This window comes from Danaus plexippus, chromosome 25, assembly GCF_018135715.1.
Source record: "Danaus plexippus chromosome 25, MEX_DaPlex, whole genome shotgun sequence".
NCBI lineage: Eukaryota > Metazoa > Arthropoda > Insecta > Lepidoptera > Nymphalidae > Danaus > Danaus plexippus.
In genome coordinates, this window is record NC_083553.1 from 962985 (window position 1) to 990811 (window position 27827).

General features: G+C 30.5%; 2 protein-coding genes across 7 annotated transcripts; both read left to right on the forward strand.

The window, feature by feature from the left end:
* Window positions 1-5594: 5594 nt before the first annotated feature.
* LOC116775352 (uncharacterized) lies at window positions 5595-19650 on the forward strand. 4 transcript variants are annotated; one of them, XM_061524737.1, is made up of 5 exons: window positions 5595-5727; window positions 16020-16095; window positions 16279-16299; window positions 17236-17328; window positions 17735-19650. In XM_061524737.1, the coding sequence occupies exons 2-5, from the start codon at window positions 16020-16022 to the stop codon at window positions 19333-19335; spliced, it is 1791 nt and encodes a 596-aa protein (XP_061380721.1). In that variant the 5' UTR covers window positions 5595-5727; the 3' UTR covers window positions 19336-19650. The 4 variants fall into 4 exon arrangements, with proteins under 4 accessions (XP_061380721.1, XP_032524132.2, XP_032524133.2 ...); XM_032668241.2 differs by lacking the exon at window positions 16279-16299; XM_032668242.2 differs by lacking the exon at window positions 17236-17328 and having other exon boundaries at window positions 17735-19649.
* A 4179-nt stretch (window positions 19651-23829) lies between these two features.
* Window positions 23830-27784, forward strand: LOC116775331 (facilitated trehalose transporter Tret1-2 homolog). 3 transcript variants are annotated; one of them, XM_032668213.2, is made up of 9 exons: window positions 23830-24030; window positions 24114-24343; window positions 24876-25196; window positions 25486-25608; window positions 25717-25747; window positions 26254-26325; window positions 26483-26700; window positions 27007-27189; window positions 27446-27784. In XM_032668213.2, the coding sequence occupies exons 1-9, from the start codon at window positions 23973-23975 to the stop codon at window positions 27689-27691; spliced, it is 1482 nt and encodes a 493-aa protein (XP_032524104.2). In that variant the 5' UTR covers window positions 23830-23972; the 3' UTR covers window positions 27692-27784. The 3 variants fall into 3 exon arrangements, with proteins under 3 accessions (XP_032524104.2, XP_061380725.1, XP_061380726.1); XM_061524741.1 differs by having other exon boundaries at window positions 26579-26700; XM_061524742.1 differs by lacking the exon at window positions 26254-26325 and having other exon boundaries at window positions 26579-26700.
* The last annotated feature ends 43 nt before the right edge of the window (window positions 27785-27827 follow it).

Here is a 27827-nt window from a genome sequence, read left to right on the forward strand (position 1 = left end):
TGTATGAATAAAATTTCATACGAAAGACATCGCTGACTCCGCGGAAGAAACCTGGCCGTGTGAACCAGAAGATTCCTGATACCACACAAGCAATGTGATGGTATTGCTATTCTAACATCGAGGCAATCATGTAGCCTTAGGTACAGGTTATAAGTATAAGTAATTTAATTTAATTTAATTAACGTCGCAGCAAGTTTCGTAGTTTCCGTGAAATCTCCGACTGACCGTGAACAGTACTATAACTAAGTTACAAAAAGTTGCGAGCCTTCATAAAGATATATACATAATTAACAATAAAGAATATTCTTATACTGAGATCTAAGACTATCGCGAGTATTCATTTAATATATTATATTTAATATATATATATATATTAAATATAATATATATATATTTAGATTTACTACGCGTTTTTAATTATTTAAGACTACATACTCCCGACGTTTCGGTTACTTTGCCGCTCGACCGCCCGGGATCACGGTTGCAATTCCGAAAACATTAGTTTCATTTTAAGCATTATTCTTTTTTGACTAAATAATAATATAAAGTTATTAGTTTATATGTAGGTAGAGTTATTTTCGGTTGTCATCAATTAAAAATGTGTGACAATAGGGTTTTGTGAATCACAAAAGCCGGTGATAATTGAACAAGGGACGGATTTCGCGGTTTAGGGAATCGATAATTGATTTTTACGCGTTGACAGCAATTGAAACGAATGTCGACCGTTACTTCAAAATTTAATTGAATTAAGTACGTTTAAGATTTAATTATATATAAAAAAAAAACTTATAGGTTAACATAAAAAAATATATCAGAATGTTTACTAAGAACAAAACGATATATATATATATATATAAATATATAAAATATAATTTAAAAAAATGAATATTTTATTTCGGAGTCAAGTACATAGTTAATTGCAAAAATTTGCATTTTTTTTGTTGATTTTTGAAATGGACAGAATTCCAACTTCTTGTATTAAATTGAGAATATATCCTACATACATATATCCTACATCCTACATATATATATATAGTAGTTTGTAGTGAAAAAAATCAAAATGATAATGATGTATCTATCTACATAAGTATATAATATAAGAGAGTGTATAATTTATAGATGAATTTACATTATACTCCGAACTAATTGTTGTCCATATTAAGACTGTTTAGTAAGACTACAGGCAGCATTACGCGACCCAAACGTAATCACTTTAACACTGCACTTTCAGTTTTCTAGTGTTTAAGATTATTGTTTTGACAAATTCAGGAAACATAGGATGAATACTCATGACCGGATATCCGGTGTTGTTTTAGTATATTATATTTACCGAAGATATGCTCAGGTAAAAATTAACGTAATATATGTAAATAGGGATGTTACATTTGGTTCAGGATTAAGTGTTGGGAGCATTATCATCTCTTTTATCGTTTTTATTTATGATAAAAAACAGTTAATATAATTTTTATTACTCTTATGCTATGATATGGTGAAAGTGTTATAAATATTAAAAGTTTTGATAATACATACATTTTAATGTTGTTTAAAGAGAAAGTAGTTCATTGTTTAAAGAATAGAGGTTCTATAATAATTGAGAAGAGGTAAAAATTATTAAACCGTTAGTGTATAAGGACAGATTGAATGAACTAAAAATTTTATGCCATCTAACTTGATTAATTGAGACCAGGTGAGATCTTTGTCGATGATAAGTTTTGTTTAAAAAAATATTATATTTATTTTATACATTATTAATTAAATATACAGAAAAAAATCTAGTTAGTTGCATTATTTAAAAATAACATGATAAGTGGGTTCCGACAGGCTGATGATGATCTTGATGATGAACGTGATAAGAATATAAGTAAAGCATACTCCACATTGGCAGAATGGAGGGTTAATGATTTGACATTTGACAGTTAAAAAAAATAAGATGTCAATGAAATTGACGTTGTAAATCAAACTAATTTAAATACTAAGCATGTGTGAAAGTTGTTTTTTATCCACACAGTACTAAAGATTATAATTTGTCCAACAAATGAAAACTTTGACATTGGCAAAATATTCCATAGTTATTCTGTTTATATATAAAATATCTATATGTATAAAATCAATCTTATAAACAAATCTAATATATCTATGAATAAGTAAGATTTTTAGGAATATTATAATGTGTACCGCGAGACGATTATAATTTTGTGTTATAAGTCAACAAACAAAATAAATAAGATGTAAAAATATACCAGAAAATATATTTAGATGAATGGTTAGTCTTTTGGTAGCCAGAGCGCAAAGGGAAATAACCACAGACGAGCGATCGGTAGGTTTTGTGAGAAAGGGCACTAGGGCTGTAAAATCAAACGTCAAACCTTACTCCATCCTTAAAGCGGCTTCGGATTGGACTATAATGATGGATAAGTATGAAAACAAATACAAAATCCCCGAGGATATTTGTGCGCCGGCCTCCAGACCAGAAATATTCATGTATTCGCGAATTTTAGAGAGCGTTCTGATGATAGAGCTTACGGTTGCTTGGGAAACCAACATCCCCAAAGACCATACCATCAAGGTCAACAAATATTACTAAAGAACTCACTCGAAATAGGTTCGTCGTGGATTTATACGCGGTAGAAGTGGGAGGGAGAGGTATAACGGCTAAATCTCTCTACAAACTACTAAAAGACTTGGGCCTATCCAGAAATCACATCAATTAATTCTTGGAACGTACGTCGAAGGCAGCCCTAGCAGGTTCTTTTTAAATTTGGTCAGGTAGGGAGAGGAGCTTGGACATTGGAGTTGAGCATTTAACGCGCCTTAGATAGGGGCCCCTTAAACCTACACCTGGGTCGCAAGTCCCAGGCACTGTTGAAGCTCCTCTCCCTGCAACGCGATGGACCCGGCACCCGCACAGTGAATTCATTGAATGCTAAGAGGTTTAGTCTCATGAATAAAAAACTTTAAAAACCTATTCAGAAAAAAATTGAGTAATATTTTCCTAAGACTATTTTCTGTTCTAATCTAATTTTTGATAACATTCGCCGTAACTATGAATCATTTTGTTCACATCATAATAATAAAATAAAAATTTATTCAGGGTTCGTTTCTATATCCATGTTATAACGTCAATAAAAATTATACACGAACGAACAGATAGTTGAAATTTTATAATTTTTAATTTAAGTAAAATATAAAATGACGATGTTTAACTAACTTTGTATGAATTAATAAAATATAGGACAATAAAATGACGCCAAGTACACATTACGCATTAGATACTTTTTTAAATCACAGAATAAAAAAATAATAAATATAAGTGAATATTTATAAAGAACCTAGAATTTTTTTAGAGATAGCGTTATTTATAAATGCTCACGGAACCAACAGATTAAATCGACGGTCAATAAAGAATTAACAAATAGATGGAGTCATTGTAAACGCTTTGCGAAAGGATAGCCTTCTTCATTGTTGTGAAATAAAGTTTTATTTCACGTAATTAGGTAAATAAGCTTTTGTTAAAAGCTTAGATGATAATTGATTGAAACCTCTTTGGAACGAAAAATAAAGTTTAATTTAATTCAATTTTTTTAAACTTTGTCAATCGAAATTATAAAAAGGTGTTATAAAAAAATTATAAGTCCACATTTTATATCTATGTAAATTATATTATCTGTTGTAGGATTGTAGCTTAATGCTATTTTTATACTGCTATCAAATTACGTGGCTTCAATATCAATTTATTGCGATGATATTCATAATAAAAGTTTAAAATACGTTCTTGGCTAACGATTATCTGAATTTCAAACAATGATGTCAAGTGTAATGACGGTTAGTCACGTTTTTAATTTATTTGTAAATGAAAAAAATTGTTTATAATTACTTTTTTTGCTTATATATCAGATGATACTTTCGAGGAAATGAAATAGATTTTTTTAATTTTGTAGGTTTTTGTAACGAACTTTTTCGCACGAAATTATTAAGATTAATGAACGATCAAAATCAAATAGTCATTTAAAAAATTATAAAAATTAAATAATTATTCATTAAAAAAGATAAAATATATCTATAAGCATAAAAATAGTATTTCAATCCGTCTTATTTCAATGTTAATTTATAACATAAAAGCTGAACAAGTTAAGATCATCGTGAATCTAAATAAGTCTTTCAAACGTCAACGTGACATTTGACATTGATTTGTTTCCGGTATGTATTGAGCAATGGTTTATCGAGTGCAAAAAAGCTTCATTGATTGTTTTGTAATAATGATATAACATCAATAAATGTGAAAGTTTTCCCATAATTTCGTCAATCGCTAGTTATTTTTGTTAGTTTAAATCTCAATTTCGATCAATTATACTTTTTTTTCCGACACACTTCCATCCTTAGGCGTGCGTATGCAAATATACAAATAATTATTACAAAACGACGTCTTCTCGAATATGTTTATATAATTATTAACGTGTAATAAATATTCATAATATGTTATGTTTAACAATATAATAGTAATAGTTTAAATAAAAGTAATGTTTTCGGATGTATTATCACGTTTTTTTTTTCAAGTAAGGGTGTGCATTTTAAAATAATAAAAAACGCATAGTAAATCCGAAAATATTAGTTTTATTTTAATAAATACTCGCGAAAGTCTTAGACATCATAAGCTATAGTTTAAATTTAAACTTTAATATTTATATTGTATCAAATAAACAAACATTTTCTAACTATATTAATTGGATAGTGAATTGACTTCCTGTATTCATTATCTCGATACCGGAACGAAGTTAAGTCCTTACGCGTGTTTATATCACCGGCAGCTCTGCCTGCGATCGGTGAAATTTGGTCAAGATATATTGAGCATTGTTTAAGTATCGTAGAACATCACATTGCAATTAGCTATCGATGGTGATATGCAGTAATGAATAGTAAAATTTCTATAAGAAAAATATAAATAAAATAACGATCAAATCAGTCATTTTAAATATTTATTATAATTTTTTCTTCGACAGAAGTTGCGAAATCTGATAACATATATAAATGTCATTAAAATTGTTGTTTTTATTCCTTAATAAATATAATAAATAATGGACTTAAAACCGTATCCTAAACGACTGAGTACCCAGATTTAATCAATACATATGTATGTAAGGCTAAAAATTTGTTTTGTTACGTACATTACATAAGTATATTTCATGAATTAATATATGTAGTTATTTTTTAATGAAATAATTTTTTTTTTATTCATCACTGAACTTGATATTTTGTATTTTATATACATATTTTTGAAATCAAAAACAAAATAAAATTGTTAATTTTTTTCCTCAATACTAAATAGAACTAGACAAATTTTAATATGAAAAAGTATAAAAAACTCACAACTAGGTACAAGAAAATAGTTAACAATATTAAGTAACGAAATAAACATTGATCGGTTGAAAAAAAAAAACTAATTACCTCGATTAATTAAATGTCCGAATAATGCGAAATGTCGCCATTATTAGTGAATCTCATATGTTAAACCAAATATTACTCAATGGGGGTCACAATAGAATGGTGTGTAGAAGTGGTAGTGACTTCGGAGAGGTTAAAAGCGTGAACTATGAAACGCCCGCGTACACTCTCCATCAAATCACGAAGCCGGCTAGGCATTTGACGTTAGACAGCTAGTTACGGTATAGACTAAATATAATATAGAGTGATTCAAGTGTGTGTTAAAGTTCAGGAATCAAAATTATAACGGTGAGTAAAGTAAGAAGTATATATATATTTATATTAATTTATATTAAAAGATTTATATATTCTAATAATTTTGTAAAAACATTTGTTGGAGCAATAAGCATTGTTGGTTTTCTTTCGGCATGTGAATTATAGTATCAACGACTTTATTATATCATATCATACTAATTTATGGTTTTTAATTACATCTGCTTTTTGCATAATAAGAATGATTATTGAGATTTTTTTAAGAAAGCGGGTTATTTTACATATTCATGAACATTGTTTGTTGTGAAATTAATTAAAATTCAAATGCAGTACAGATTTTTAATATCTTTTTTAATACAAATTATTAATAATAATATAACATAATTAGGGCATAGATGTGCAATTAATTCTATTTATTTTTAATTATATTAGGTCAAATTTGTGATGAAAATAAAAAATAAAAAACATTGTTAGAGCATAGAAAAAATATATGCCATTCATCTCAGTGAAAGCTCTTGTGTCATCTGTCACGAATTTAATAATGTCACATGTCACGAAAAACTATATAATTTATATGTAGGTATATTGTTTTTTGCAAATGTCCCATATATCTAATATGATTTTAAACTAAGTAATTTAGCCAATCACTGTTGAAAATCACATATAATTTTAACTTTTTTTTTGTAACAACATAAGAAAGAGGCAAAGATAAGAGTTATCCGTCTTTTAAAAGACTTAATAAAATAGTAATGAAAAAAATAAGAACTAAATTAATATAAGAGGTAAATATTTTGATTCATCGATATATATTTATTTTATGTATTTCATCCTTAAGAAAGAAGCTTCGTTTCTCAAACGTTGTCTTAAATTACGCACTTGTTAAATACTTTTACTTAACAACCTGAATGTTACAATACAGTAAAAGTGAGCAATTAACAAAAAAAAAAATTAATTAAATTAGAGAGTGAATATTGGTTTTGCGTGAAATTTATAAACGATTATAACTTTCAAAGTTTAGTTAAGAGCCTGGTTGCTGATTTGATTACCGTGATGTTTATTTTTAATTTAATAATTGTTTGTTCCGGTTTCGTATGTTTTTTAATTTGTTCATTGTGACATAATGACAATTTCTGTGAGATCTGTCAATCGTATATTGAATCATGAAGTAATAGATATAAAAAAAGACTTTGTTATTTATTAAAATATAGATGATAATCGAAATAACTTGATGCCTTACTGTTTACATTATTATGTTAGTAGGCTGTGTAGGTAATAAATAAATAACACGTTAAACTTTTAACTTTAACTTTATATATCATCGTTTTTTTTTTTAAATTAACTATCAATCGTCTTCGTTCTAGCCACAAAAATTATACAGTTTTCTTCCTAGTGTAAATTTTAAAAGCAGAATCCGTGAAAAAAATAATGTTACGCTTTGCATATTTTTCAATACTTTGTAATAAATGTTTAACGAGCCAACTCGCTTTTAATACCGATGCTAATGGACCATGTTTTAATAGAAGATTAAAATCAAATATATATCTTTTTAACATTATAGCACATATGTGCTGAGAATCTTTACAACTTTGACTTCCATAATAATTCGTTAGTAAATAACAATTAAAATGTTATTGAAATATGTAGTCGTTATAATTGTAAAAAATAAAAATAACGTTCAGACATTTTATTATCTTACTTTATTTAATTTGATGATTTCAATGAAAGAAAAATTACTATAACTTATTCGTACTTTAAAAAAAAATAAAAAATAAGACATTATTTTACGATCGGCTGAATATATTGTCATTCGTTCTTTGAATTTTTCATTCGTTTTACTATTGATTTTTCGGTTATATTTCTTTCTCATCATTATTTTTTCTTTGTTTAATTTTGTCCAAAACAAAATGAGGTATGTATTTACGATTTAAAAATATCTAACCTAACGTTCCAAGATGATTTTTGTTTAAGCACATTGCGAAAATGTCCCCTATTGACTTGCGACATTTTATGTCAAGGTTCTGTCACAATTAATTTTGAATCTTCAAGTAACTTTGACATGAACATTTTTATTGTATTGTAAAATAATAATAGTTGCTTAATACGTAACTATAAAATTCATTTAGTATATTCTATAAAATAAATAAGAATGAGTAATTTAATGAAATTTTTTATATGAAACATTCACGATACAAGATTTGTAAACTGTGTCTATACGTTCTTTGGTTATATTGTTATTGGTATAGTTTTATTATAATTTATGATATAAATTACATCCTGATGAAGACGCGTCACATAACTAGTGTAATCAGTTGGTATTCTCATGAAAAAGCTATGTCGGAACTCATCAGCGATTTCTATACGTTGCGATTTAATGATTCCAACTTAATTTATATATACGAGTTATATTTGGCCAAAGCATGAACATAATTTATTAAATAGAAGAAGAAATGATACATAAGATTTTTGCGTGTGTATGCATTTAAATGTATGAAAGGATTTTGAATATAACTACGGCTTTGTTTCACTTATGGGACACTTTCATCTCGTCTGTCCGTGATCACGGTTGCCGCGAAGTGCGAAGTAACCGAAACGTCGTTATTACGTAGTTTTAAAATAAATAACGCGTAGTGTCAAAAGCTTTAGTTTCATTTAAAAGAATAGCTGTGAATTAAAGCAACTCATAATTGCATTACCCTTCATTATATAGTCGTTAATGACAATTGTCAAATAATGATTAATGAAAGCCTTTTGAATTCTACGTGTCAGTACGTTCTGTTATACGGAGTGTTGTAAAATATGCAATTAGCATCTTATTACGCAAAACTTTCAATAGATTTTTATTTCAACGTCTCACGTTTGTCGAATCATATAAAATAAAAGAATTGCGTATTTAGGTTAAACAAGATTTTGCTTATAAAACAAGTTATTTATATTAAGAAAAAAATTTAAGGGCTAAAGTTATTTCTAGCTTTTTTCGACGGCGTTGTCTGCCCGAATGCATTTTAATGATATAATGTTTGAGGTAAAGTTTCGGTCTTGATTTTTAATGTTCAGCGTTACTTCTAGTTATGTCCTACAAAATGTTCTGAAGCCAGTATTTATAGTTTTCAAATACAAGTTGATACTTAAATGTTGCCATTACAAAATTACACTGGTTCAGTATTATAATTCATTATAATCAGTCATAAAAATGATTCTAATGATTATAGTATGTTATAATTAATACGGCACAGATGGCGCCACTTGTAACTATAACAAAGTGTGTTTAAACATAATAATTTTATTATAAAAATTTAAATATTTCAAAGTCAAGTTGTGATTCTTTTTTACGGAATCAAGGATAAATATATTACGATACTTAGCTTACGACAGTTATCTCCCTTGATGTTTTTAATATAATAAGATATATTAAATGGAATCTGAATATAGTTCATTCCTATAAAAAAGACCTTTTTAAAATGTCACGATATTGATGTCATTTTAAAAATTAACGAGATTTTTGAGATAAATCATGATGATACTGGTAGTAGCTAATATAAAGATGTAATAGGTAATTTTTGGTGCACTTACCTTAATGAAATATAAGTGTGAATTATAAGGTTGTCCTTAGCACTGATTACAACATGAAAACATAAATTATTCTTGTCAGTATAATACATAACACATTTTGAAACAAGAAGGAAAACTATGAGCAACGAATTTACGAATTGTAAGCTTATTTAGTATGGGATTTGTTATCAATGGTGGCTATATTTATAAGGCTAAGTTTTAAGAAATCCTTGATGATTAAGTTGACGACGACCAGACGTCTATGTCTATACCATAGACTTTTTGTACGAATCGATTTAACACATTATAATTTAATAACAAACATAATTCCCCAACTCGTCTGTAAACTCATTAACATTATTTATTTCTAAATGTTTTTTAATCACTCAATCAAACATAATTTTATTATATAGTCTTATTTTGTAATGAGTCACGTGAATCGGGTGAATGTGACGTGGCCGGTTGTCATATTGTTTTACAGATGAAATTCGTTTCAAGTGTATGAAGTCGTCGGCGTGAAGTTCCTTAATGTTAAGCCAGTTTTAATAATAAAAATAATACAATACATACGTATATCAAAACTTTAAACATATAACTAAGTTATTTAAATTAATAATTGTAAGTAATTTGAAACACAGGATGATTTTTGTCTCCTAAAGCTCTCGTTAGTTAACTACGAGAGAGCTAAAAGTTATGGCACTTCATATAATTTCATTAATTTGAACACTTTTAATTAATTTGTCAATACAAAGATGGAGTTTAAATAGATATGTAGACGATAAATATAAATATAAAATCGCATTTTTGTATCTTATACTTTACTAATTTCTGTATGGACTGTGTAAGAGGGAAAGTGATATTATGGGCTTTTTTTATAAATAACTCCAAAAACAATACACAATATTGATGTTTTCGAACGTACCTTTAATGCGAAAAAAAAAAATAAATAAAAATATCTGAAAGAATTCAAATGAAGTTCTCTTAAAATGCTTGACCTCTCATCTATTCTTGGGAAACATCTCTAGGAGCCGGCGTGTAATTTAATGAGAGGGTAATTTTGAAATCCGGGTCACACTCACAAGACCATGCCCAGCGAAGCTTTCAAGAATACTTAAACATTATGCTCATACTATTATTGGAGATGAGCATAATGTGTTTACGAAATATGCACTTAATTTTCATATCAGATAATTTACTATATGTTCATTCAATCTCAACGAATTTCAAAGTAAAACTATCTCAAGAAAAATGCACTCAGCTGGCTCAAAGGAAATCTAACTACAATTGGACATTCTGACGGTATCTCGACTGTTTCATACATGTATTAAAATAACTTAAATATATTAATGAGTGACAGCAAAAACATCAAGCATTTATAAATCATGAATACATTGAAACAAGTTTAATTCGAGGCATTCCTCTATGTCAAATTTCTCTGACCTTCACAAGTAAAAGGTTGAGCTAGGTTAGGATTCCCGACCCGTTATGCTAAGGACCTAAGACTTTCGCTAGAAGACTCAGTTTCACTTATATCAAGATACGAAGTTGATTATTTTGTTTGCGAGCAAATTAAATTAAAAGTTAAGAAAAAAAAACATTCTTGCTTAAGATATCTAGTGTTTAAGACAAAAAACTCAGTGTATTTAGACTGTTAACATTGCTTATAATAAAGTAACAGTTCATTAGTTTAATATAATCTATAGTGCTGGCAAGTAAAAACGGTTTAAAACAATGTTACCGGTTTACATAATTGCGTGGGAGTTGATCTAGTTTACGTACATTCTTGTGTCATTAAATTTTTAAAATTGTATTATTTATAGCTATTTATGAATTGATTTATATACATTATAACAAATAACATTAAAACCTTACTATAAATCTATATGATAGTGATTGAAATAAAACATTCAGTACGATTTATCGGTTTAAGAGGTTTATGATTTTCTACTTGAAGTTGTGAAAAGTTGTTGAATTATTATTTTAATTGATAAATAATTATTAAAATTGCACTGTACCGATCTTAAAAGTATTGGCTTTTTAATTAAATTTAACATACTATAATTACATGGGTTTTGTAATTTCAGTGCATGATGCATAGCTGTCATTCCACTTTGTGGTAGGTGGTAATGAACATAATATATTAATAATACCTTATTCATTACTCGTTAATAACTTATTTTAATAACTTTTCGGTCATCTAAAAGTTTAAAGTGATATAGATAAAAATAAATTAAATTAAAAAATTGCATATTTAATAATTTATTTATTTTCTTTTATGAAACAAAATTAATACACTTAAATATGACATTAAAATAGTTGAACTAACATTTTAGTATTAATTTATGTGGTGTTAAAATTCCAAAATGGGTTGAGTATACAGTTTTATTTGGACTAAAGTCCAGTAAAGTACGTATATTAATCTAAAATTATTTTCCTTTGAAGTAGATTTCAAAGTCAATGCGGACAAAAACGCGGGAAAGAGCTGGTGATACAATATATAAACGCAAGTAGCAGTTTCGCGCCATTTCGTCCTAGATACAGATAAAACGTACAAGATGATATCGTTAAGTAAAAACTAGTCGCACGTTATTGTTCCAGCTAGTTCTCATAGTAATTTAATCTTTATTAGCTTGTAATAAGCCATAGAATTGCGTAAAAGACCGATTAGCTGAATTCAGACGTTGATCGATGCTGTTATGAAATAGATTGATATCTTTTGTAAATAAAAATGAAGATATATCAATTATAAGAAAGAATATTTTTCTATAAAATTAGATAAACATATAAATATTTAACCTATACAGTGTGTACATATACGTATTCTACGTTTGTTATAAATTTGTGATAATTCTCAATTTAAAATTATTTCAAACGTGAATCTGTGTAGATCTGTTCTTAAATATTTGCAGTACTAATTGTAGATTGCATTGTTTGTGATGTAAATATTGTTTTAGTATTTAAGTTTATTGACTGATGACATTACATTTAATGTGTCCTGATATTCTCAAGGCAAATAACAAATTATTTTCGGATCTAATCTGATACTCGGTTATTAATTAAATATTAAGCTCATATTTACTAACATTTATGAGTAGCAAATAACTTTACGACGTGTCACAGTTTACATAGAGTGATTGAAATAGATTTATCTATACATTATATACGCCTTAATTTATTTTTAAAGAGACCTAACTGGAAAAACGCTTAAACTGAGCATGAAGTTTTTATCTCACGGTGTTTAAGAAAAGTACGAAACTTATTGTACAGTTGATATATTTTTTGAGTTTAAGACATTGTTGCTATTTATTTTACTGTATTTTTTATTTTATCATTTTTTTTTTCTGTTTAAATTCAAGTCGTTTCTTTTGAATAAACATGAAAGTTATATCTCAGTTGGTTTGATACAAATTGGTAATGAGGACACAGCATAAATCCTTTCGTTAGAAAAACGTTATACAACTGTTATGAATGACTTAATAAATTCACACTATCAAGGAACTTTTGCATATACTATGTAACGATAGCTTTGTATGTTTGTAAATGTATATACACACACATATATACATATTAAACATATATCAACATAAACTCATACAAATAACGCAATAACCAATATAGAACAAGTCGTTATAAAATTTTATAATCAAATTTTGTATGGAAATGTAACAAACGGTGATAACTTGTGCATTAATGTTGTCTGTGGTTTGAAATATGCGAGGAGTATCGAGACGTTATATAAGTACGTACAGGTCGTGCATTGTACGGATGAGATCTCATAGTTCGTGTTACGATGCATATTTCTATATTTCCTAATGCATATGCATCATTCATCATAATTTTATATAAATTTTATGCAATTTTGACTTTCATTATGTAATTCATTTTTACATAATGATTCTTAATTTAGATGTAACGTATGGTCATTTTAATTAGCAATTTAGTTATTGAATTTAATAGTTGTAGGTTGTCTATGATCGATTCACATGAAAGTGATCATACTCATATATTAAATGACGTCATTACTCTGTGTTTTTTTTTAAATTGAACTATGGCTTCATCCGCACTGGAATCTTGGAATATTTTGGCCATGTCAACGTTTTTATTTGTTATCAGTATAAGTTAGTAATGGTAGTTATAAATTAATCATTTCATTGTGTTTTTACGCCAAGCTTTCCTCAGTTTGGGATGACGCTTAGGAAAGTAAATAAACACACACACACACTCACATATATATATATATATATATAATTAGATATATCTTAAATACCAAAAGGTCGATTCTAAAAATGTTTTCTCCCTCAATTTCTGGCAAATTAATCATCATGTTTTACGTACTGCCGACGTATAAGTATGTTATATAATCCAGTATAGTCTATTGATTCCACTAACCTTTGATTATAGTTTGAGTTTGGTGGAATACTAACGAAGAGAGTATTATGTAATGTCCTAACTGTAACTCGGAAGCTGTGCCATGTAACAAGGTGAAAGCTCCGAAGATATGTCTCAAGTCGTGAGTGTACAAAGTCGGATGAACATAAATCACTACATTTTCGTGAACAAATACGACCTTTATTAATTGGTTCATTGTTTCCATTATGGAAGATATATGTCATTATTAAAAAGCCTCATTCTAGCAAGTCTTAGTATCAGTACTTGTGCAAATGTATTTTAATATAAGTTAAGGAGATTTTGAAATCGATAGAAAGTCTTAAATATTTTTTTAGTTTTGTCTATATAATATTATGAATTAAACGCACTTTTGTACATGGTATGTTTTTAATGCAACTTCATTCGCTATCTTGAATAATATTTTCGTTGGAGCGTGATGCAAGCCCTTTAAAGGTGAGGATGATTTGACACGACAAATTACATAAATTTTGCACTTTTCCATGTTACAAAGTATTATGTTACGCAATGCGTTCGACTCACAAGCGGCGGACGATTCGTGACAATGTAAATAAATCATAATATCGCGTATACCAGTGTTATGATAAGTATTTCCCCATATACATAGTACGCGTGAAATCTAAAACCTATTTACAATATATATATATAACATTTTCATTATTCCTTTGTTTTCTATTTAGAATACACACCGAGCATAATATATTTATATAACTTTTAAATAAATTCATTGTTTGTTATGTAAAGTGATGATACTTCAAAATAATTAATAAACCGGCGCTCGTATCATTTGCCATAAACCATTTTGTGGCGTTTTTTAAAACGCTATGTTTCAACCACCCGCCTAAGACAGGCCTTGTTATTACATCATAGGTTATGCCGAAAATTATACAAATAATGACTGTATAATTCCATGTCATTATTATGAAAAGTAACTCTTAAAAAAATTGTTTTTTCCTAATCACACAAGGAGTTTTACTTTATTTAGAAAAAGGCTAAGTTATGTATAAAATACTATAGAAAATATTATTTAATTTGAAACTCAGAGAATTCGAAGTCCGATGTTAATTTTTGCAAATACTAAATCTATAAATGCTTCTAATAAAATCATTAGTTTTAGCTTATAATAAAAATTAAAATAGGGTTATTCTAAGCGAAGTTTTTCATAATTATATCAACAGATTTGGTCACTTTAGTGCATTTTTTTTGTAATATAATTGTTCACACAGACGAGACGAGCTCATTATACGTTAAATTTATTACGATTTATCTTTTTAATCGTACGTCTGAGGTCAATGGGTCGGGGAACGCGTAATATTTTGTAATTTTTGTTACTGTAAAGAGATCTAGATTAGAAAAAAAATTTCATTAAGATAAAATTGTTCAGAACGTTGTATATAATCTTATCGACAAAACTACAAATAAGGCACTCCACTGTAAAATTTCATTTTAATCTCTAAAACTATCGCGGTAAGATAAAGTATTGCAATAAATATATTGTAACTTTGCAGTACAAAAATTGCAGTATATTGCGAATTACGTTAAAAAATAATCGTTTGAGAAGTGATTGCAATTTCCTTCTTTTTAATTTTCAAAATGTCGCATTAAAATAATAAGAATTGGTTAATAATAATTAATTTAGCTTTTAGAATGCTTTAAGAATGCTTTAGTGTGAGTTTGCTTCTTAAACAAAACTAATATTTTTTTATTATTATTATATTAAACTACACTCTTACTCCCGACGATGAATTTTTCATCTCGTCTCCCAGGGATTAGGGTCCCTGCAAACAACCGGAATTAAATATTTATTCTAAACATTGGACAGTTAACGGAGACAGTTCAATATTAATAAATAAGTTTGGTTTAATCCAGCCAACTAAGTAACAAGCTCCAGTATGCAATAAAGTTATTTAATTACAAGGAAGACAAGAAAACAATATATTATGTCAAGGCGTCTGTTAACATATAGTTTTAAGATAAGACCATTGTAAGATAAATCAGCCGCTGGGAATCGAACCTACAATGAACAATTACTTGTGCAATTCTAACATCTGCTCATAATGCAAAATGGATTTTAATGTTTGGGTTTAAATTAATTCGCAATCACACAGATTTGATAAATAGATTTTATCTCAGCTTCCTATTAGCGTATAGCCTTTGAAGGTTTTTTTTCTGTTGGGATCGAATACTTAGGAAACTTGAAGTGTACCTTCGAAATGACTCCTTAATTTTGGATAGCTTAGCGAACTAAGCTGAGATTTTTTTATTAAAATTCCAAGTCTCTTATTTATTTCAATAAACGATTATTCTATGGTTGCTAAGCAACGTGTTATATATTTTTTATTTTTTTCATTTATATACTGTAATCATTGCAGATGGGTCGGTGGTATGTGGTGGCACTGTGGGCGGTGATCGCCTGTGCCGCAGCTATAGACACTCCTTCTAGATTTCGTAAGTTTGAAAGAATTATATTTTTCTATACATTAAAAAGGTCCGTCTGTCCCACAATTTTTGCAGTGACATATCTAAAATATAAGAAAAACCTACAATTGGAATTAATATTACACAAGCTGACTACTTATATTAGAATAAATATTATTTAATACCATGTACTAAATAAAACAATTTTTACAGACCCGAAAAAGCCTAGGATCGGTACGTACACTATACCTACATATTGGATATAGTGGTGATTATAAAATGCAAGATTCCTGAGATCTTTATAAGGGTTAAAGGGGTTAACTTTGTTTGCTAACGAGCTATTTACAAGTACATTGTATTTTATTCGTATACTATGCGTTTTTTGTTATTTTAAACTGCATACTCCCGACGTTTCGGTTCCCTTGTACCAACAGTGGTCACGGGCTGACTGACCGAGTAAATGGAATCTTGCATTTCAACGCTGACAAACGCAACCTACCCTCTCCAAATGCTTGTCATATAAAAAAATAACATAATTCGTTAATTTAATTATAATATAAAATATATTTGAAGTACGTGTCATTGTTAAAATATACGAATTTAAAGAGATGTAAATATTTATCTTTGTAAATTTTTGTGAATACATACATGTGAATTTTGGTTTATTTTTTGCATGAAGCCTCAAAACGAGAGAGTTATATTTCAATCTAGCGGCTGAGTTCCTTGTACACTTGTGTATATATTTCTATAAAACAAGTAACAAAGTCTACTTCACTATAAAAATATTGCTGTTAGTAACATAGTGTCATGTTTCTCTGTTGCCGTTTCTTTTTTCAGTTATTATATTTCTTGAAATATTTATATATCAAATATATTATTATATTATTGTGTAGTAAAAGCTGCCCTTAAGAAATGTATGATTAGTAGAATGGGATAGTTTTGCATGAATCTATTTGGAATTTGCATGTTTTTGTTTTTAGACATGGTTGTTATCTGGCAATGGAAATTTCAACTAACTCATTATACAATATGGAAAACATTTCTTTGTTCAATTGGGTGATAAAAGGATTAATCGTAAGGGTGTGTTGTCTTTTCTTCTCTCTAATGAGAACTATCTTGGTGAAGGCCATATAAAATTCGATTGACTTCTGATGATGAAGTGCTTTCCAGCCGATCTCCAGCCAGGCCAGCCAGATACCGATGAAATGGTCACCAATCTCCTCCAGTGGATTCAAGGATTCTACCAACAGAAAAATAGGAGAGGTCAGACGGAAGGAGCCTTTAAACTTGTTTAGATATCGGTTTACGTTAAACATAAGAGATTAATTTTTGGTCTGTTATTTAATAACAAACCTTGGATGAATTGATCTTAATACTATTACTAACTTCAATAGGGCCACACAACTTAAATAAAATAAAATATTGTATGAACTCCATTCTCTAGGTACTAATTAAGGTCTAAACTATTTTCGTATAATTGTTACGGTTTAGTTGCAAATGTAAATAATTTTAAGAAAGCACAATACTCAATTAAATACACGCCGACCATGCTTTCACGCTGGGATAAAGAGGACACGACACAAAAACACAAACAGTATTTTGCTCTCGTTAGAAAAAAATTATCCATGAATAATTACACATTTTAATTTAATTAAAAAATCTATTACAGCTCGACAATACTTCGGAGGAAAACCCGAAAAGCCGAGGCCATTTGAACCAGCTTCTTATCTCCCACCAGTGACAGGTTACCCCGCACCTGGCAGTCGGCCGACACCTTCATACAGTGAAGGCCCGAGTCAACCTAGTTCCCCATTCCTACCTAGCCAACCTGACCAACTACCGTTGGAACCTAGTCAATCTCCTTACCAGCCCAGCCAACCTGGCTATCAACCGAGTCAACCAAGTTATTCATCCTACCAGCCGAGTCAGCCCACTCAATCTTCATACGAACCCAGCCAACCAAACCGGCCCAGTGAGCCGTCACAATCCTCTTCTTACCAACCTAGTCAACCGACACAATCATCTTACGACCAAAATGAATCTTCAGAACCCAGTTACGAACCAAGTCAACCTGGTTATAAACCAAGTCAGTCGTCGCAACCTCAGCAATCAACTTCTCCTTCTTATCAACCTAGTCAACCTAATGAAGATTCAGGATTACCTGACCAGCCAGAAAAACCAGATCAGCCTGGAGATAATGATAATGGCCCACAGACTCCCATAAATCCAGAAGACGAAGACCGTCATCCACCTCATATTCACGATATCACCGTCGATTGTGGTAAACAAATGATGACCATTAACATTGAGTTCAACAAGGCCTACAACGGGATCATTTATTCTCAAGACCACTACAAAGACTCTGAGTGCATTTATGTTAAGGAGAATTCAAACCAAATCAAATATTCGTTTACAGTGAATCTAAATAAATGTGGAACAAGATTCTTTAGCGATTTCGAAAATGAAGGTCAAGCCTATCTTGAAAACGTCTTGGTTCTCCAAAACGAGCCAGGGATTCAAGAAGTTTGGGATCACATTCGGCGCGTAAGATGCCTGTGGGAAGGAAATTTAACTAAACAGCTAGTGTCATCTTTGAGCGTCGGTATGTTGAATCAGATAACAAGTAATTTCAGCGGTGATACTGCTATGGCTCGTTTGGATATTCAGACGGGCAGAGGACCTTTTGCCCCCGAAGCCAACGGGCTGATTAAGATCGGAGAAATTATGACGTTAGTAGTATCCGTAACTGGTGATGCAGGATTTGATATTTTAGTTAGGGAATGCATCGCTCGCGACTCAAGCAACACCAATATCGTCCCATTGACCGACTCAAACGGCTGCGTGCTAAAACCAAAACTATTTGGAGCATTCCAGAAAACAAGAGAGACAGGAAACACCGGGGCTTCGATTATCGCTTACGCATACTTCAATGCCTTTAAATTCCCAGACGAAATGGACTTGATCATACAATGTGATGTTGAACTGTGCAAAACGGACTGCGAAGTGTGCCCCAGTCCTGGCAGTACGGAGCCCAGGAGGAAGAGACGGGACGTCATTCACATAGGAAACAGAACTTACGAACCGGTTACTACTATTGAGAAGGGTTTGAGGGTTGTGTTCGCTGAAGATTTACCCAATGAAGCTGGGATATGCATTTCATCTACAGCAGCGCTGTGGGGAGGCGTTCTAGTTCTTGCTGGATCCCTATTAAGCAGTTTGCTAGTCACTCATTGTTGGCACAGATCGCGCGGTTCAGCGAAATTCGCGTAATCATAAAAAACAATGTCTCTGGCTATATTTTTGCACTTAAATTATAAATATCGTCGGTTTTATTGTTGATATTATTATTTTAATAATATATCGTAATTAATGTAGTTCAGTATTAAGTGGGAATTCTAATATTTTGTAGATACCTACTATTTATAAATAATTGATAATTGTTAACAAACTGTCTCCTGAGCTTACATATAAGAAAAAGAAATAAAAAAATTATCTAGGAATTATTTTAAAAGCATAAAAAATATTTTTATGTTAATTTTAATCAATAATTATTATTGAACATTTTAAATATTTATAACGAACACATTTTAAATAATGTTTTATTTATGACTGTAAATATAAATTAAGTTAATTCTCAATAAAAATACATGATTTATATGGTCTCTATAATTTTCGTGTCCTAATTTTGATAATTTTAAAAATTAAAATTTAGCTCAAAACTCTTTGAAGCTTTTTAATTATAAAGTTAAGTGTTGCTTTAGGAATATAAATATATAAAAAATGAACAAATACAGTTAGTTTCTATCTTTTAATAACTTATTTAATACTGATCATTGCTAATTATATTTCATTTGTTAGTTAACTTCATTTATTTCGTTAAGAATTTCAACACTTATTTATTTATTTATTTATTAAAAATAAATAATACATTTAATAAAAGGCTATAAACTTATTTGCGAAGTAATTAGCAAAATGATAACAAACTGTTTAGTTAATATTAAGACACAGAGAAAGTATAAGCAAACGAATTGATGTGTAAAATTGCGTTTTTTCAACGTCAGGCGTTTTAAGAGGTAAAGTTTTAACCAAGGATGAGTAACAATAATTTCCTTAAGGTATTTTTAATTGAAGTTCTAAACGTAATTAAAAAATTTAGAATAAGAAAGATGAGCTAAGGTGGAAGTAAAATTTTATAGTTATAAATTAAGGGAGATGAATAAAACATTTTCATAAGTCCACTTTAAACTTAAAAAAGTATTCAAATAATATAAATAGATAAGTCTTACTTACATTAAGTGCCTTTTATTTCGCTTAATTGACTCTTAATTTTTTTATCTGTATTGACTTTAATGATGATTTTGTTTTTTATTCACTAAATCTCAATAGTAAATAAATATAATGTGTCTATTTGTATTTTGAAACTAACAGAATGTTATTATATTTTGCTATATTCATACCTGCCTGTCAATCTGTTTGTTTTGGGCTTATCTCTGGAACAGCTAAACTGACTTCAAGGTTTTTTTTATTCATAAGGGCAGTGTCTTGAGGTAATATAATTATCATCAAATCAGGAGATGATTAAGAGGAATTATCAGGAAATCGAAAGAAAAAAAAAATAAGACGACGAGCAAAGTCCCTGGCTTCAAATATAAAATGACCTATCTTTTAATGTATCTTTCAGAGTTAACAACCTTTCATAATCTTTTTAATAGAATGTGTAGGGATTCAAAGCGTCGCTACATGTTCTCGTCTGTTTGAAGTACATCAAGCTCACATATGTGGAGCTTTCTAACTCATTAGGTGTGAATAATCGTTCCAACTTACAAATGCTTACAAAATATTAATTTAAATAAATTAAATAATCATTTCTCCAATCCTCCGGTGTCTGTCCCTTCATCTCGTAAGAGATATTCCTTTTCTACTTCCAATAATAAGAGAAGAAGATGTTGAGAAATCTCTTTTATCAATTTCTTTCAAAGCTGGAGGATTTGATGAAATCATCGTTCACATGTACCATTACTCAGAATTGGCTTGCCTGTAACTCATATTTTTAATTTTTTTTTGGTATCAGGAACATTTCCTACAGCTAGGAAATCGACTTATATTATCCCGCCACCTAAACTGCCCAACCCTACTTTGTCATCTCACTTTAGACTTATCTCTATTATTCCTATCCTTTCTAAAGTTCTTGAATTTAATATTCATAAACTACTTTCTGACTAACTCTACTGCATTATTCTCCTTAGCCCCCTTCAATCCGGTTTCCGACCCCACCATAGTACCAGTTCTGCTTTACTAGTAAGTAATAGATGATGTCCGGTATCCTGGGGATAACAGGAAACTAGCCGTATTAGTTCTCCTAGACTTCAGTAAAGCATTTAACTCGGATGATTTTAACATTTTACTAGGAATCCTCTCCTCGCTCTCGATATCTCCAGCTGTTAATAAATGGTTTCAATCTTATCTCGTCGGTCATCGGCAGATGGTGAAATCCGATGAGAGCTCCTCTGATCGGAATGGCACATGTGCCCAGGTCCCACAAAGCGGCGTCCTGTCTCTTTTTTATATCCATGGATAATATTTTCAAAAATATTTCTTCTCCCTCTATGCAGATAACTTGCAGCTCTGTAGGCATGCCCCGTCATCTACACTTAAGGTAACTATCGAGGCTATTAATCAGGTGTTGATTCTGTAAATAAATAGACAATTTTTTTTACGGTCTGCTAGTGACCCTAAATCAATCTCAGCTGATTGGAAGCAGGCAAATGTACGAGTACAATCAAATTAATTTTGACATCTTGCCCTGTATAGTGTACGACGGGGATACAATCCCATTTCTAGATCCGATAAAAAACTTCGGTTTATTAATGTATTATCATTTCTCTTCTTCTTTCCTGACTCGATTACGGTGATGTTTGCTGTTTAGATGCCACCGACGATTTGCTCGAAATTAGATTGACTGCAGAATTTATGCATCCGTTTTAATCTCGGCTTGCGTAAATACGACCACATTTCTGAAATCCGCAGTAAGTTAAAGTGGCTCCGCGTCCGCTTCCGCTGGAATATGCATGTTTTAACGATAACGTATGTTCAAACATTCTTCATCTGTGAGCGTTTTAAATTTTCCTCCCAAAGAATACTTCCTAATCGCTTTTTAAATTGCCTTAATATGTCTTGCCTGTCGTGGTGGTCTGGAGGTTAAAGGCCCGCCTCTACGTGAGGGCGCGGGTTCGAAACCTGGCAAGTATCAATGTGATCTTTTTCGAGTCATATGTACCTTCTAAGACTATAAGACAACATCGTGAAGAAACCTGGACCTTTAATTGCAAATTATACGATTGAAATCGCCAACCCGTCTTGAGCAAGCGTGGTGATTAATGCTCTGACCATCTCCATGTGAGAAGAGGCGTTTGCTCAGCAGTGGGCTCCGATAGGCTGATAAAGATGTCTTGCCTGAATATGCCTGAATATTGCCTTGATAAGCCTGAAAATTTAAATATTACGTATGTATTTATATTGTATCTATACTACTTGTGTCACACAAAATCCTCTCGATATCTCCTTTAAATCAAAATTTTTTCGTAACTCCTTCTCTTTCCATCTTTGTGCGCAACTTTGGAACTCCCTCCCACATTCTGTCTGCAAGGAGAGTCCAAGTGTACTTGCATTTAAACATTGACTTAAGAGACATCTTCTCCCACTATTACCTTCTGATATGTAATGTTTATTTATTTATACCATTCGTAGCAAAGAGCTATGCATATATTTATGTATATATTTTATGTGTATATTTATCAAAATCAAAAGGGTTTCTGGTAGAGATATATTTTAAGACACGAGTTATCCCTTGTGAATCACATTTCGTTCATAATAATGTAAATATTTCTACTTTTGGTACATGAATAAATAAATAATAAATATATCAGTCTCATTCAAAATGTTTTTCGATGTACAACTTTTTTTTTTATGTAATAATACCTCATATTAATTTACACAATATTTCAACATCGTAAGTTCCTATAATATTTAAGCAAGATAAGAAAGGCGTTTGATATCGTAATTTATCTATTATAGTCAACTTATTAAGCTAATAATACGTATATGATTTAGTAGGTTACGAAAGAATTATTTAAAAGAATGGGAAATATATCTGACGTTATGTTACAGCGACTATTTATAGCAGAATTTAAATCTCATACTTCAGATACATATGATACGGGAAAAACAATAACCAAAAAGTTATTTACGTTTTAAAACAAGAAAAAAAAAGTTATGTATGTTTTTTTATGTGAAAGGTGACAAATGAGCAGACGGCCTACTTGGTGGGAGTAGCCGCCGGCGCCCATGGACATCCGCAACATCTCTGTTGCGGATGCGTGGCCAACCTTGGTTTTTTAGGAATGGAAAGGGGTGGGAATAAGGGAATACTAGGAGAAGGTGGGAATTGGGAAAGGGCAACCGGCTGACTCACTCATCGGGTGAAACGCAGCCTTTAAAGGCTTCACACCGATCATCTTTGAGAGGGTGGTACTTCCCCCGTCGAGCCAGCCCATGTTCGATCTGTAGTCACATGACTAGAGCTAGGCTCTACCACCTACTCAGTCTACTGTTTGTAGACTTAAATTTGTAGAGTTAAATTTAAGAAATTATAACCCCCGTCGAAAGATACAACTAAGCATGCGTCAATCTTAAGCATTGAAACAAACAGTTTCCTTGATAAGGCAAGAGTAAAGATGTTAAATACTTTCGCGACATGACAATACATTCACTAGTAAGATATATATACTGTCGCAGTGGTGAAAAGTAAATCAGAAGTCATAAAATAAAACATAAGAAAAAACCATCACAACATATAACGATCAATTAAAGACATTGCAATATATATATGAATATTATTCAAAATCATAATGAGTGAAAAAGTAAAGCCAAAAGCATTTTTAATGCAAGGATGTGCGACTTTGATTAGTGAGTGTTTTAAGACAGAATATCATATTATTCTCAAATCACTTTGTATATATATTATTAAAATCTTTGCTATGAAATTACAGTTTGTTTTCTGACATCGTTGACTGGTTTCGTTTTCGCCTGGCCCTCTTATACCTTCCAAATATATTTGTCCAATGAGACGTATCTAGAAGCTCCTATTAGTACCAGTCAAATGTCAATGTTGGGAAGTATTATAAATGTTGGAGCTTTGTTAGGGACGCCCTTGACAGTTTATATGGCTGACAAACTTGGAAGGAAGTATTCTGCTATGCTCGTTGGACTACCCTACGTTGTGAGTGCTACTTTTCAGAATATTATTAGTTGATTTTTTTTTTGCAGAATGTTGGAAATTTGATGACCTTTAAAAAAGTTTTGATTTAAACATTTAAATGAATTTTTCAATAATAAACTTAGTAGGACAAATGGGTCTACTTATTTCTCTGCTTCAAAAACTATCAAACAAAGTATTTTAAAATTGTATATTTGTAATTATAAAGTTTGGCCCACATTCTCAAACCACCGGATCATGTTTGCAGGTTTAGAAGAAAAACGTATTTAGTTCAAAAACAATTTTAAAAAGAATATATCAAGTAATTAAAAGTAATAAAAATGATCACTAACTAGTTATATTGCTACATTGTATCTATTTATAACAGTTTAAAGTAATCACGTAGTGAAAAATTAATTATAATAATGAATATATTCCACTTATCATCGTTTTACTAACTACTGAACTATTTTGTGTAAATCACAAAATTGTTATTTAAAATATACCTAACATTTTCATGGTACTTCCATCAGGAAAAAAATTTTTTTTTTTTCAGATAACATGGGCATTAATCTCCGTCACCAGGTCCTATTATGTAGTCCTTTTCTCGCTTGGGTTGTCTGGTCTCAGTGCCGCTGGCCAATCAATTTCTTCTATTTACATATCAGAGATATGTCAAGACTCGATCAGAGGGTCATTGACCTCGTCGGTTAACTATGGTTATTTAATAGGACTGTTAATTTCTTATACTATGGGGGGATATATGTCATACTACAGTATTCTTTACGCTCATTTAGCTCTCTCGATTCTGTATATAATAATGTTGATACCTTTGAAGGAATCTCCATGTTATTTGCTGAAAATTGGAAAGGAAAAGGTTGGTATTTTGTTAAATAAATAAAAAAAAACTTGGAAACATGATATTACAAGAACAAGCATTCGGTGTTAAAATATAAATTTTAATTGCAGATGAAATATATATTGCCATATTTTAAGACATTCTAAATATAAATTATCATTATCTGTCTAAATTTACCTCATAAAAAGATAAGACAAATCAAAAGCTAATAGAGAGAAGATCTCTTTATGTATAGCTACTTCACAAAGTGGTATGATGTCTATTATTCTATATTATTCAAAATGTCATTCTCATTTTTTTTTATTAGGAAGCTCGGGATTCCATCGCGTTCTATCGACGGGTGGATGTAGATTCCAAAGAAGTGGAAGGAGAAATTAAGAGTCTGAGAGTTCAATTAGATTTAAATTCGGATATTATTATAGAAGACAGCGTAAGTAACATCACAATGTAATGATTAGAATGCTATGCTATAATATAATAAATAATACATCTTTAGAAAACTCTATTATGTATGTAATATAAATGTTTTATGTTTTAGACGACAAATCACGTGCCTGAAACTGTAAACGGTAGGTGTCGTGGTTGTATTAGATAAAGACTTAAAGTATATACTTAAAACATTACGTAAATAATACGATAATAAAGTCCTTTGTAGCCTTAAATTTCTAAACCATGTTACATTTTTCTAAGGACGAGACAATGAAGAATTCTTTCTTTGTTTTCATTTCTTAAGTAAAGTTTCTAGATATTAAGTGTGTAGCTAACGGTAACTACGTCTACTTAAGTAATTATTACGTTTATTTTATAAGTGTTATTAACGTATCTCTAAACTATCATAAAAACAAACATCAGTTGTAGCAATTTTACTGATGTTTCTAGTTCTGAAAAGGCCTCATAGCAGCAATTTTTGACGCTATATACCATTTATACAGCCAAGTGTCTGCCTAAGTTCGTATAAAGTCACGCTATTTACATTTATTAATTATTTTAAATATATGATGCATTTTGCAGTAAAAAAATAAAGTATTTTTTTTACTAAGAAAAACATCGCAGTACTTTTGAAAATATATTTCAGAACATCAAGAAACATTCATTAAATTTGAACCGAGACCGGTTAAGAAAAAAATATCATCATGGCAATTTTTGAGTAAGTCCCATTTGCTACTAAATAATATAAATATGGCCGAAAAGTGTTTGTTACTCTTTGAGTCAGAATAAAAACAAATGTATTTATTTGTTTGATTTTTGCTATGTAGAACTGTTTTAAAAATTATCTTAATTAAAATTATTATATATGTTCCCAGGAAAATCAGAATCATCCAAGAGAGCGTTGTTGACGGTGATAATAACTATGTCAGTCATGGTTCTTATGGGTTCATTGGTATTGCAAATGTTTGCAGACTCCATATTTAAGGAGGCCATTCCTAGTATGCGGCCAAATACGTGTGCTATATTACTTGTTGTGGATTATCTGATGGCATCATTGGTTGGTGCTTCCACGTTGGATAAATTAGGACGGAAGGTTATAAAATTGATTGATTGTTTTTTATGTGAAAGGTGGCAAACGAGCCGACGGCCTACTTGATAGGCAGAAGGGGACGTTGCTCATGGACATCCGCGACATAGATGTTGCGGATGCGTTGCCAACGTCGATTGTTGAGGAAAGGGGAGGGGTTAGAATAAGACAGGAGAGGGTGGGAACAGGGAAAGGGCAACCGGCTCTCTCACCCATGTGACGAAACGCAGCCACTAAAGACTACTTCATTGGAATTAAATTTATGTAAAGATTTTAATTATGAAAAGTTGTACCAATACGTTTCCTTTACAGAATCTTATGACGATAACGTCCTTCATTGCCGGTATATTTACGATCCTCATAGGGACTCAGCTGCACATGCATTGGGCTCCATATTGGTTCACCGCTGTCATTATATACTTACACAGTTTTATTTTCAACTTAGGAGTCGCGCAAGTACCCCTGGTGTTGGCCGCAGAAGTGTTTTTACCGGAGGTAAACGAGCAAGTCCTTTTGTATTCTTGTTCTGATGGTATATTCATTCTTCCACGATAGAGCTCCATCTATGTTTTATCAAGAGAATTTTTGTTTATATATGACATGTAGCTTAAAGATCTGGACAAGTGTTATTTTCTGTACATTTATCTGGGAATGCTTAGTTTATAAATTGGGTTTGGTTTGTATAATAAAGGATGATAGTTACACAATTTTCTTAAATGTAATATTATAGTAATTTAGATATTTTTTTTAGGTACGAGCTCTTGGGAATAGCATTGCCTTGGCGTTTTTGTGGATCACAAACTGGATTGTTGTGTCAACATTTTTCCCTTTGGTTGAATTCATTGGTTTAGGGCAAACATTTTATATATTTTCTGTCATATGTTTCATTGGTTCGGTCTACAGTCATTTATGTCTTCCGGAGACGAAAGGATTATCAGCGGATGCTATTCAACTTCTGTTTATAAAGAAAGAGAGAAACAGTAATCTAAAAGTATAGCATATAAAAACACTGTAATTGATGTCTTTTGTATTGCGATAAAAGTTATTTAAAACCTTGCCATACATAAAATTATATGTGTCATGAATCTATGAGTCGAAGAATACATTTGTGTACACGCAACAATAAATTGTTT

Excerpts from the sequence above, each read along its gene's own strand:
- LOC116775331 (XM_032668213.2), top strand. The coding sequence starts at position 23,973 with ATGAGTGAAAAAGTAAAGCCAAAAGCATTTTTAATGCAAGGATGTGCG. Across the intron at positions 25,197-25,485 it reads TGAAAATTGGAAAGGAAAAG|GAAGCTCGGGATTCCATCGC; the intron begins GTTGGTATTTTG and ends TTTTTTTATTAG. Across the intron at positions 25,609-25,716 it reads ATATTATTATAGAAGACAGC|ACGACAAATCACGTGCCTGA; the intron begins GTAAGTAACATC and ends TTTATGTTTTAG.
- LOC116775352 (XM_061524737.1), top strand. The coding sequence starts at position 16,020 with ATGGGTCGGTGGTATGTGGTGGCACTGTGGGCGGTGATCGCCTGTGCC. Across the intron at positions 16,300-17,235 it reads CCCGAAAAAGCCTAGGATCG|CCGATCTCCAGCCAGGCCAG; the intron begins GTACGTACACTA and ends AGTGCTTTCCAG. Across the intron at positions 17,329-17,734 it reads CCAACAGAAAAATAGGAGAG|CTCGACAATACTTCGGAGGA; the intron begins GTCAGACGGAAG and ends AATCTATTACAG.